General features: G+C 33.1%; 1 protein-coding gene across 1 annotated transcript in view; it reads right to left on the reverse strand.

Annotated features, from left to right (window-relative positions):
• Positions 1–11,773, reverse strand: part of dlt (codanin-1 like protein dlt) — a 36,561-nt gene extending 24,788 nt beyond the window's left edge. The window contains exon 1 of the mRNA XM_070647014.1: positions 11,679–11,773. Within this exon, the coding sequence (XP_070503115.1) occupies positions 11,679–11,701 (23 nt within the window). The 5' untranslated portion in view covers positions 11,702–11,773. The remainder of the gene's footprint in view (positions 1–11,678) is intronic.
• Positions 11,774–13,339: the final 1,566 nt, after the last annotated feature.

Consider the following 13,339-nt stretch of genomic DNA (forward strand, 5'->3'; position numbering starts at 1 on the left):
TATAAAATATTAGACATATGTACAAAAAGGAACATGGATAAGGCAGCATACAATAATGGAATATTAGGCATTTTGTAAAAATTAAAGAGACCCAAATAAAAAGAATATCCGATGGACACAAAAAAAAAATGTAATTTCGTGGAATATTTGTACAACTTGTGTACGGTCTGCGTGTATAACGTAAGACTATGTATCCAAAATTGTACAAGATAAATTGAATGTTTAACATACATTTGTCCTACCTCAACAATTGATCTTGGTCTGATCTAACTTAATTGAAAATTAAAGCAAGACAATTTGTTGCTTGCAAAAAAAAAATTGCAATGCAAATTAGAAGGTTGCCATGCTTTCCATATATTAAGTCATTATTTTAAGTTGCCAGAAAAGTTTTGAAACTTAATGTTCATGCATTAAATTGCAATGCAGAAAAACAAAAACATAATAATAATAAAATATTCTTTCAAAACCATTCAATTTTGCGTGATTTCCTCACAAGGAACTTGTAAACGTCCCTCAAAATGCACTTTCAATGATACTTTTTTTAGAGGGATTGTGCATATGTGATGTCTTGATTAAAGGAGTTTAAGTGGAACAGACTGCGATTTGTCTATCTAATGTTAAAACTTGATATTTCACGGCAAGTTCTAAAAATACGGTCGTCTAATCGCAGCTGGTTTCACTTGAGTTTATGAGAGTCTTGGAAAGGACAATGGAGCATAAAATGATATCAAAAAGACGTTACGATGACTCTGAGGCCCAATCGATAGAGTAATTGAAATTAAGTTGCTACAACTAGACAATAGCTTCTAAGCGGCTACCAGTTAATTCAGGTCTATTTTCAATTAAACCAGCTACCATTAAGATATTGACAGAGACAGCTGATATTGGAAATTAGCAAGCGGGAGGAAGCCAACAATAGCGCCAGTTCTAAGTGACATATGACGGAGGCCATGAATCACATTTGATCTGAACGGCTGGTGAAGTAAGTATGAGAACACTTAATGTGTCACTACACTTTATTAAGCCACGACCGAATCCCGACACTAGTGTTCCATTGCACAGAGTTTGGATAAACTAAATTAAACTGTCAATTGCACTGAAATGACGTGTACTACCCAAAGAAGTGCAGATTACATTTTTTCTATCAATTTAGGATCAAATTAGTCAGAAATGAAGTGATCTAGGTCAGTGGTGGACAACCTTTCATTTTTCATGGCACATCTTGCTGGTTAGTCTCGATCGAAACTGAACACGGCAAACGGCTCATGACATTTCTTAAATAGTTTTGGCGGCATACAGGTTGCCCACGACTGGCCTAGATACCAAACATTTCAATACTTTACTGACATCATTTACGATGTCCCACAGCTGCCTTTTTTTACAGCTACACGATGACAACAACAACAACTTTTTTTCTCCATACGTCAATGTGCTAATGAGATATAAATAGAAAGTCACATTAAGGTAAGGTAGGAACTAAAAAAAAATGGCCGTAAACTTTATTATTATTTGCAACTTTATTGCGCCAATTTAACATTTTTGCGATACATTTTTGTTTCACGTATTTTTAGCATTTTTTTTTTGTTACTGCTGAAACGCTACACCAGCCATATGCGAGGCAGTCTCGCAGACATTCAAATATGCCATTCAATATTGTATTATTAATTTTTGGACTGCACAGGCAGAAAGATTAAATCGACCATTAAATTAGCCTATGAATAAATGGTATATATGCAGATAAAATAGACACAAAAAATAAAGATTTTTTTTTGCCATTGCATGTTTGCACTCATTTTATACAAACAATTTTCAATAAATATTGGCTTGTTGTTGCATGAAAAAGCTTTAGCTAATATGTGTAATGTAACCTTACGACTATTATCTAGCTTGTACTCGTGCTATTAGATGAAGTAATTCCGACTTTTTTTCCCGTATAAAATCAACATTTTTTTTTAAAAAGAAAATATTTTCATTCATTTAATTCGATAAAGCTATTCTCTCTGGATATTTGAATAAAAAATCCACACTCACACACCATCGAGTCATTTTATGGATATTTAATAATTTTATAAGCAATACAATTTTTTATGACTGCACGTTATGTTATGTACATATGCAAAAAAAAAAAAAGAGAATATGCGATTTCATAATATTAAGTACTTAAATGATTTTTTTTTGCTTTCTGTAACTCAATTTCATGAATAAATTATTGGATTTTTTTAGAACATTTTATGCATCTCCAAATGAGTTCTACAAGATTATACTGATATGGATGGTAAAAAATGCTTTTTGAAAGTTCAGATGGGACAGCAATGTTAAAGTCTGGCTTGACAACAAGCTGACTCTCATTGTACTTGTATCCAACCACTGTTGACCATGGGTAAAGGCCATGGATGGTCAAAGCTCTCTTGAAAAAAGTTGATATTGAGTACAGTTATATTTGCTACCTAGTTAAGCTATGTGTCTTTTTGAAACAAAATTTGGAATTTTCTCAACACCACATACCCCCTTAATAAGCATTACGTAGTAAGTGAACGATCCCTAAGCTCCCTAGGGGGTGTCAGTTGAGCTTCAAACATCAGCATTAAATGAGTGGTTTGAATGCAACTGTAATATTTAGGACTAGGCTTGAGCTTTGTGGCATGAGTTACTCAATTATTATCCATCGCAAAATAGTATTTGGTAGGCTTTCATTGTTTACCGATGCCGGTTTACTCACTCACTTAGATTTATTACACTTAGACCTTTTATAAACGTGACTCTGAATTGACAACGAATTTCTTCGTATCTGGCCTGAAACCAGTGTCACGCTAACATAAGGCCAGATTTTCGGGCATTTTTACACCGTTTTTCTTCCAAATAAAAAGCTCTGGTCACCCAAAAGACCCAAATACAACAGTTTCATCTTCGTCTCTTTTAAGATGGCTTGACGACAACACACCGGCCAATCAACTTTAAGGTGATGGATTTTTGCGTTTATTATTGCTTATTTTTATGTGATGGCGACGGGCAATTGGTTTTAATAAAGGCAATTATGAAGAAAATTTAAAAATTTGTATCACGTGGATCTTATCATTGTATAGAACAGGCAAAGTGTATGCAGAATTACTACAGTACTTAAAAGCTATCCCTTTAGTTAAGATACTTAGATTGACTTAACATTCACCATATTGTACCAAATTGCACCCACAATTCACCAAATTTTAATAAACTGTCAATAATTCCTTCAATTTGCACCGTCAAATTTCAACCAATTCAATCCCATTAAACCATTACAGATAACAACACAAAAACTGCGCCAAATTCCACATTTGTGAAACAAATTCCGCCACTTACTTTTAACAGTTTCACAACTTATTGAAAGACAAAAAAAAATTGAGTCATAATAGCCGCAAGTGAGAAACAATTTTCATTGTCGCGACATGTTAATGAATATTCAAAAAAAAAAATTTCATTCATTATTTGCCCTAAAAAAAAGATTATTACATACACGGACATAAATAGGAGATGAATATTGAGGAAGTAACACGACAGAGTCATCCATTAATTGCAGGAAGTTGAGGATTAAGCGTATAGTTAAAATAATAATCGATCGATAAATATCGATAATAAAAAATAAAGCACAAAAAAATCATTCTACATGCACGAGTACCGTGTAGACCTTCAAAAGGCCAGTCATAAGCGACTCGTTAAAAAAAAATACTCTAAGTGCTGCTGTCTTTTGTTTTCGATTCCAATGCCAGGAAGTTGGAGATTTTTTATATATTTTTTGCTCATGTATGTAACGTGTAGCATGACAAAAAGGTACAAAGAGAAATAAGTTTTAGTTTTGAAACCATGAGGCACATGTCCGTGCCATAAAGACCTACTTTATCACTCGACTGAGACTAAAATAACTTAAATTCCACATGTAACTTATACCGAGAGATGGAGCATGAAAATAACAAAAATTAAAGGAATGGCTTTTCAATAATGTAAGTTCATAATTAGTTACTCAACAGCCCAAAAACAGCCTATTAATTAAGTTAAAAAAAATACATAATAAAAGACCCAGTGAATAATTGACTCTAATTAGTATGAACTGTAACTACTGCACTAACATTTCGCACATATTCATTGACTGTAGTTGAAATATTACGCGCTGAAATGCGTAAAACAAACGAGCTGATTCGTAATAAGCAAGTTCCAAAAAATTAAATGAGAAGCACAAACATGAGTTAGGAAATGGATCGAGATGATGAGGCCTATGGCGCTGTATAGTTTTAGTACTTCCAAAAATTCAAAAATATTTATCCCGACCAAGGGGTGAGAGCTCCTCAAAAAGTGCAAAAATTTGCAGCAAAGTGCAACAAAGTGCAGCAAAGTGCAATAAAGTGCAACAAAGTAGAGAAAAGTGCAATAAAGTGCAACAAAGTGCAATAAAGTGCAACAAAGTGCAGTAAAGTGCAACAAAGTAGAGAAAAGTGCAATAAAGTGCAACAAAGTGCAATAAAGTGCAACAAAGTGCAATAAAGTGCAACAAAGTGCAATCAAGTGCAACAAAGTGCAGTAAAGTGCAGTAAAGTGCAGTAAAGTGCACTAAGTGCAATTGCAGTAAAATGCAAAAAGTGCATCAAGTGCAACTAAATGCATTGAAGTGCAGCAAGTGCAGATGTTTCAGACTAAAGTGCAACCAATTTTAAACTTATTTTTAAAATTTTGAAATGCTATAAAACATTTTTTTACACTATATTATGTCACAAAAATAAAAAAACTTCAGAAAAATTTTACATTATTTTGAAACATCTGCACTTAGAGCACTTTACAGAACTTAAACTGCACTTGATTGCACTTCCTGTACTTTATTGCACTTTACTGCACTTGATTGCACTTTACTGCACTTTGCCGCACTTTACTGCACTTTACTGCACTTTGCTGCACTTTATTGCACTTTACTGCACTTTACTGCACTTTGCTGTACTTTGCTGTACTTTGCTGCACTTTATTGCACTTTGCTGTACTTTGTAGCACTTTACTGCACTTTGTTGCACTTTACTGCACTTTACTGTACTTTGTTGCACTTTACTGCACTTTATTCACTGCACTTTGCTGTACTTTATTGTGCACTTTACTTTACTTTATTGCATTTAACTGCATTTTGTTGTTTTTTACTACACTTTGATAATTTTGCACTGTACATGCTTTAAGCAAAAAGTTCCTCATATTTCTTATTTTTGGGTAAAAAAATCTCAGAAAACCTGTATGACCTAAATTTTGCAATATTAAGTAAAAAACCTTTAAAAAAACCAAATTTCTCCTATATCATGTTGAAAAATCCTCGAAAAAGCCAAAATTCTAATTAGGGTGACAAACATTTGGAAAAGTCAAATTATACCTCAATTTTTCTATATGGGGTGAGAACCCTCGGAAATGACTATTTTCGTATAGCTTTCCGTTCTCCAGAAAGAAAAACTACCGGAAAACGCTATTTCCCACCTTGGTTTCCCAATATTAAAAAGAAAAAATCTTAGAAAATACAATTACCGCTTGGTTTCTCTGCCAGGGACGAAGTGCAATAAAATGCAACAAAGGAATAAAATGCAACAAAGTAGAATAAAGTACAACAAAGTAGAGAAAAGTACAACAAAGTAGAGAAAAGTAGAGAAATGTGCAATAAAGTGCAACAAAGTAGAGAAAAGTGCAACAAAGGGCAATAAATGCAACAAAGTGGGTGTAACAAAGTGCAATAAAGTGCAACAAAGTGCAATAAAGTGCAACAAATGCAATAAAGTGCAACAAAGTGCAATAAAGTGCAACAAAGTGCAATAAAGTGCAACAAAGTGCAATAAAGTGCAATAAATTTCGCTAAAGTAGAGAAAAGTGCTGAATTTGCAATAAAGTGCAGTGAAATCACGGTCAAGTGCAATGAATTGCAATGAGTAGAGTAGAGCTCTCACCCCTTGATCCCGACCAACGGGGTAATTTTTTAGTACTTCCAAAAATTCAAAAATATTTATCCCGACCAACGGGGTAATTTTTTAGTACTTCCAAAAATCAAAAATATTCATCCCGACCAGCGGTATAATTTTTTAGTACTTCCAAAAATACAATAATATTTATACCGACCAACAGGATAATTTTTTAGTACTTCCAAAAATTCACAAATATTTATCCCGACCAACGGGATAATTTTTTAGTACTTCCAAAAATCTAATGAGCGGAATTTGACTCCCGACCAACATTGATGAGTAATTCCAAAATTTCAAAATCTTTGACCATGCCGGTTATAATGACGAATTCAACTACATTGATGAGTAAATGATACTTTGAAATATCTCAAAATTATAGCTTAGGTCCACAAACATTCCACAGCATCTGACTTCTCAAAACTCAAAATTAATGCACCTTTTCAAATTTTCATCATAATTTAGACGCGTTAATGCCACTTCAAATTCAAAATAAATCAAATTATCCTCCAAGTCTACAAAAATAAAAATCAAAGCACACCCAGTCATGTAGACATAAACATAACCTCAATAAATTTCATTTACACATTAATTTCGCTCAAAAAGGTTCGACGGGGATTGTAACAGGAAAAATAATTATTTACGAGTGAATGGTATAATTAAAAAACCACTATTTAAATTGAATTTTCATTAAATAATAATTCAATTAACATCCAAACATTTGAATGAACTAATATCCTTAGGCCATCATAATTGAAATAAATGTTGAACGAGAATGGCTGAAAATTTTATCAATTATCCAGTATTTATAGAATCATGTTTCCCAATTGAGCGAGAGGGGTGATGTAGCATATAGCAGTAACAACAACAACTATAATAATAATAATTTTAAATGTGAAGCTTTTGTAATTATCTCAATTTATGAGATATCAAGTATGAACTTAATTATGCAATAGGTTTATGCCCAAAACTCTACATTTCAGTTCCTTTTTTTTCAATTTTTGAAATCGAAATCAACAAAATTTATTTTCATAAAATTAAAAATTTTTGGCAAAATATGCAATTAATTTCTGTGCCAGTCTAATTAATGACTTATTTGACGAATTATGATGTAGTTGCAACGGGATGTTTATGAATGTTGTGTATTGTTTGAATGTGAAATGTCTAAAATTAGACCTTCGCATTGCTGAAATTTAATAAGCTACACAAAATTGTCAATTATGATTGTATCTGTAATGAGAAATGCTGTTGGTGGATGTTTGTCTGATTTGGTGGTATTGTTGGTGTGTTGAATGGCATTAAGGAACGGAGTTAGAGAAGAATTGACGAGAAGTTTCATAATTTTAAGTTTCAATTAACCTAATTCGCAGCAAATGGATTTAATCGAGGTCTAATGCTATAAGGAACGTGATTAATTCAAAGGATTTGTTTGTAAGAACTCAAAATTTTGATTATGGAATAACTGAGTAGCAAATAATTCGCCAACAACTCTGAAAACGGCGCATAAGGTTTTAAGCTTGATTTTAATACTCAATGAATCAAAATTTTGATTATTTCTAATTGATAAGACTTAACTGGTAAAACTAAAGGCATTAGCTTCCCAATTGTTTCTACCAAGTAGTGCTATAAAAAGTGTTAATATTGCATTTAAATGCCTTCAATTTGCGAGAAATAATTAATGTATTAATATAGGATGTAGAACAAATGGAAAAATTCGAAATTTTTTCGTCATGTAAAAAGTTGGCAATCGATGTAAAAAGTTGCAACGTCCAATGCAAGGACATCTGATACCAGTTTCACAGAGATCATTAGTGAGTGTACTGTACTCTGATGCATGACTAGGATAGGCTAGGATAGGCTAAGATAAGCTAGGATAGGCTAGGATAAGTTAGGATAGGCTAGGATAGGCTAGGATAGGCTATGATAGGCTAGGATAGGCTGGGATAGGTTAGAATAGGCTAGGATAGGCAAGGATAGGCTAGGATAGGCTAGGATAAGCTAAGATAGGCTAAGAAAGGCTCCTTTTTTAGTCAGAGCTTGAATTCTACTCAGACTTTGTGTGAAGTTGAGTCGACGTCGAGTTCTGACTAAAAGAGTAGCTTAGCTCTACATTCAAGAGTATAGTCTAGAGTAGTACCCTCCTAAGCTACCATCAACACATCCTAAAATCAGTTGCCATGCACCAACTCACCAAAAAAATCCCACGACTAAATATCATATTACCATAATTATTACAAAACTGTCCCAACATAAATCAATCGCAGCTGCTTCAAAAAAAAGCAATAAAATATCCGCAAGGAACCGATCAATTCATTCATTAATTTTATAAAAAATTCTTGTGAAACTTCATTATGAAGTTAATTTAGGAGGTGGCTCTCGATAATCATCCGTCTATTTTTACATGCATACACGACTACAATCACTTTTTTCTTCATGCCTTCTTCTTCGTCTTATTCATATTCAGTTCCTCTGCAGTGCATGGCGCACGAAAAAAAAAGAAATAAATGCAGCAGAGAGCTCTTGTTTATTTGTTACAAGGTCATATTAATTGCAATTATTGCACTCTTAACGCGCGACACTGTCGTCCAGTTTTTTATTTTTGCTGCAATCCGTTGATTGTCGATTCGTCTTGTGGAATTCGTAAGCGCATATTAAATTGAATTGCATCACAATTCGAGAGTTTATTATTATAACATTGTTTACAGTTTACGCTACACTAACATTCCATGTGACTTTATATTTAAGGCCTTTTTTCATATTTCTCTTAAACGTAAATGTAATACGAACGTCAACGACAATAAAAGATTGTCATAAAAATAATTAATTTAAAATTTTTTTTTATTCTCTCTCTCCGCTGCTGTTTAAACAGCCATAACTTTACAATACTCCGTAGACTATCCATTTTGAATTGAAATCTCACTTTACCTTAAAATGAATAATGCTCACAAATTAAATTCTATCGTAGCAATATGTCTATCGATATTACAAATCTGACCATTGCCAATAGTAACCAGACGATGCTTCCTGTAACACCCGCGCGCACGAGCGATTACGGATTATTTTTTTTTTGTATAATTCATTTACAATCAATGCGAAATGTTCAACTTGTTTTTGGGATTATTAGGCACTTAAAGTAAGCAAATCGAGACATTTTGATATATGACGACGTTTAACCGCTATACCTGCTTTACCTGTCTGAGACAATAATATTCTAAGTATACGCTTGATGCTTCTTATTGCTTCTCATTTTTTTTAGCGCGATTTTATTTTAATTTTTTGTGAAATGAATAAATTTTATACATGGTTGACTGTTTTTGGCAGATGGATGAATTAGCCTAGACATTTCGGGTTCAAGATAAGATATAGATATCGTTGGCTTTGAAATTTAATTTTTTTTTTTATAAAATCGTCTGGACATGGCTATGACACGTTTTGTTTGTGGATATTTGTATACAATTAATTTTAATTCTTTTCAGAATTTATCATGATCTCATTTGGTTGGAACAGGAATGAATTAAGAGGAATGAATGTTTTTTTGCGGATATGGGATGGGTCGTGGAAGGAAGATTAGGTATAACAATGCATATGGCTTTGAATGACTTGCATGAAGGTTGAATTTTTTTTTAACAAGTTATTTAAATTAATTTTGGAAAGTGATTTGATGCATGTAAATTAGACTGTCGACTTATGAATATAGCCTTGGTTCTTGAAGGAATCGAACAGCGTTTCCTGAAGACTCGGTTTCGATGAATTTCCGAGATCGGCACTGAGACTGTAACTACAAGTGAATTCTTTAAAGTCTAAACTTCGAGACTGAGATCGAGATTGGGATCCAGACTTAAAAGGAATTCATTAAATGTCAACACTTCTACGAATCTCGAGACTGAGACTGGAAAGTCTTCATCACGTTCTCGAGAACCCTTAGAAGAGAATCATTGTCAGCAAAGGTCAAGGTCGATAATTTGCATAATTTATCAGTTGCTAAGTTTAGTTTCCAGAACAGCATGATTCGTCATGAAATTTGACTTCAGTGCGGTAACTTAGCGACGCCTTTAATTGGAGCATTATGTCCATGATGCTTGTAAGTTCTACTAAAGTGTTCTATAGCCAACAACATCGCAAAACATTCTAATTTTTAATCTAATCTAATAATTCTAGGATTCAAACTCAAGCTCAGGGATCAAATTCAGCTTCTGAGTAAATCTATTTACCCAGTTGTTTAACTTTCTCCTCCAAAATGCCACCTTAGCCTACATTACATTGATTAGCATTCAACAATTGTCTTTGAATTACCATCAAAAAAATAACCATATTCATTATTTTTAATCAAAAAATTCACATATCTTAAATTATTCACGTGAAGTCAATACAATTTGTAATATTGAAAAATACTTATGTCCAGTTATGTCTAAATATTGAATTTTGGGTTGTAAAATTTTAGTTTTATTTGACTTTTTGTCAGGTTTATGTTCCCTTTATTCCTTAAAATATTTGATGACTCCAAAACGAAAATGCTCGAATATCACAAGTCGTTTAATTGATCCAAAGACTGTCATCAGGGCGAAGTGACTCTGGCATGGTACCGAATTTAAAACAAACCCTGCACCTAGTCAGAGTCACTTCAGTCTTAAGTCGGATTGATTTTTTTCGATTAACCGATTTGTGTTATTTGAATTGAATTAAAGACATAAGTTGGAAGGGCAAAATGAGACAACTTCCGAAACATCTCGGTCCAGAAACCCAAAAATTTCATACTTCACCCTCCCAAACCCCCAAAGTGTTAACATCCCTTGAACATCTTTTATTTTTTATAACCCATCGATCATCGACATCAGCAAACCATTTTTGGTGACTTTTTCAACTTGTTTCATTCCAAAATAAAATATTTAAATAAATAACATTAAAGTGAGGCCGATCGTCAGTTTATGGGGTATCAATTGGTATAAAATATATAATTATATAATAAGTAGGGTTTCTGAAAAACCGCGTTTTTTCAAAACCGCGGTTTTGCGGTTTTCCAAAATTTTAAAAACCGCGGTTTTGCGGTTTTTTGCGGTTTTCAATTTTCATACAAATGTATGAAATTTTTTGAAAAAATTTAAATTTGTAGTTTTATGCATAAAAGTATTAAATCTTTGTATTTTTCTCCATTTCATTAAATTTAGTTCCAAATTGCTTGATAAAATAATTTAAAAAAAATTTAAACTTATTTTTGAAAAATTACCTTCAAAATTTACTTTTTGTGAATTTTTTCCATACAAAATGTTAAAACCGCGGTTTTTTCTTTCAAAAACTGCGGTTTTTTTAAAACCGCATTTTGGGCCAAAAAGTGCGGTTATGCGGTTTTCAGAAAACCGCTTCCAGAAACCCTAATAATAAGCAGACCATCTGCAGTAGCGATTTAATATATTTTATCGACAATATGTGTCGTTCCCTTCGTGATTTTTTTTTATATCATTATTTTACTATATATTCATTGTTTAACTGTGTACGGGGACGAGTCAAAGCCTTAGTCCAGGGGTGGGTAACATGTTGGGTGAAGGTACAGCTTGGGGGTAAGCTTAGATCAAAATCGCACACGGCATGCGGTTTATGGTATGCAAACTGGTGTGCCACGACACACAGGTTGTCCACCACTGCCTTAGTCCGATGACATTGTAATTTTTTTTTATATTTTAAAGTGAGACACAAAATTTTCATGCACATTGTGTTTTTATTCATTTATGTACTTACTCATCCGTCTGGGATTTGACCATGCCCAAATAAAATATAGCAAACTCCTCCAATGTACATGCTATTGCTGTTGCTTCTGTTGTTGATGATGACTTCTGGATGTGGTGAAACAAAAAATAGAAAGAAAGATAGAGAATATCAGAATAAAGCACACATAAGAATATTAATGTAATAGAATCTTTTAATGGTTTTTATGTTACTTTATTGGTAAGAGAGAAATTTATGGCTCTTCATGTGGTATTTATGGCTTTTTATTTTATTATAATGTTCCCTTAAACTTTTTTTTTTATATGCTTGTACAGTACGTACTTATGGTACGTAATAGAAGACGACATCAGTGAGAATGTCACCGGAAGTTGATGATGTAAGCGCATTTATTTATGACTTAAATTAGGTTGTGAATAGCTTGAAGGTCGTAAAAATCAGATTATTGATTTGAAGTATTATTAATGGTGTTAATAAAATGCTTAACGATCGTTTAAAATTCAAATTGAAATTTATAGTGGCTCCTGATGCTTGATTGAAATAACTTTATGTTGTCTAGAGTAGGAGTCGGGTTATTAAATTTGATCAACTTTAAAACTAGTCAGTTGTATAATTGAGTGGGAAAATTTGTTAATAAATTAATTTGTTTATTGGACAGATTACTTTAGTGGTGAGATTTGTAGATGGACATTAATGTCGATTTGTTGGAATGGGATGGCTGTAATGACCCATCAACGGTATATCATTGGAAGTGCAGTAATAAGGAGGATAGAGAAAATGTGTATTTTATATTCATTTTATATTGCATTTTGTCATTTAGTTGAGGAGCTCGTGATAGCTCAGTGGTAGGAGCATGCGACCGGAAATCGAAAATGTGGGTTCGAATCCCATTCTAGATTCGTTAATCGAATTGTTGTCAGATCAGCAAGAATTTATAGTATTTTTATAGACATGATTAATAGTGTTGTAGCTGGGGGAAAGGCACAAGCTTGTTATACCGCCCTTCGTTGGAATCAACAAGGGAAAGGCGTCCTGATGTCCAAAAGCAATATGGCGTAGGATGGTAATGAAGGAATGCAAGTTAGATGTCAAAACTTGTAGAATTTGTACAAGCTTTGTGATTTGGACAGCAATAAAATCAGTCTTTTGTAGCAACCTAGGCTCCAAATCTGAAATTCTTGATGACATACAGTTTCTTCCTTCCTCCAACAACATCCAATAATTCACAGATCATACAAATCAGCCCTCTTAGACAATCTACATCCACCAACCCACATATCCCCAAAAATAAAGCTTCTCTACAGCATAGAAAAAGATGAGCAGAAAGAGAATTCATTGAGGAGCTGGAATTTATGTTCTTCATGTAATGCTTATTTTTTGGACATCACCACCAACTGGGCCATGTGAGTGAGAAAGATTAATTCCTTTATTGTTGAGCATGAAAATGAAATTATTATATTTTTATAATAATGCTTAACAGCAGGTTTTATGGCATTTTTGTAAATATTTTTTTTTTTTAACTTCTTTACTTGCATGTTGTCATCGCCGTTCAGCCACAACGAATAAAGTTGAATGAAAAATTACTCTCCTTTTTTTTTTACTCAACTGCAACTTTACTTGATACAAATTACTTTTCGATTGTGACGTAATCTTTTAACTTGACCCACATATTTTCA

The sequence above is a fragment of the Chironomus tepperi genome, unplaced genomic scaffold (genome assembly GCF_022539635.2).
Source record: "Chironomus tepperi strain 1889 unplaced genomic scaffold, CSIRO-AGI_Ctep_v1 contig_369, whole genome shotgun sequence".
NCBI lineage: Eukaryota > Metazoa > Arthropoda > Insecta > Diptera > Chironomidae > Chironomus > Chironomus tepperi.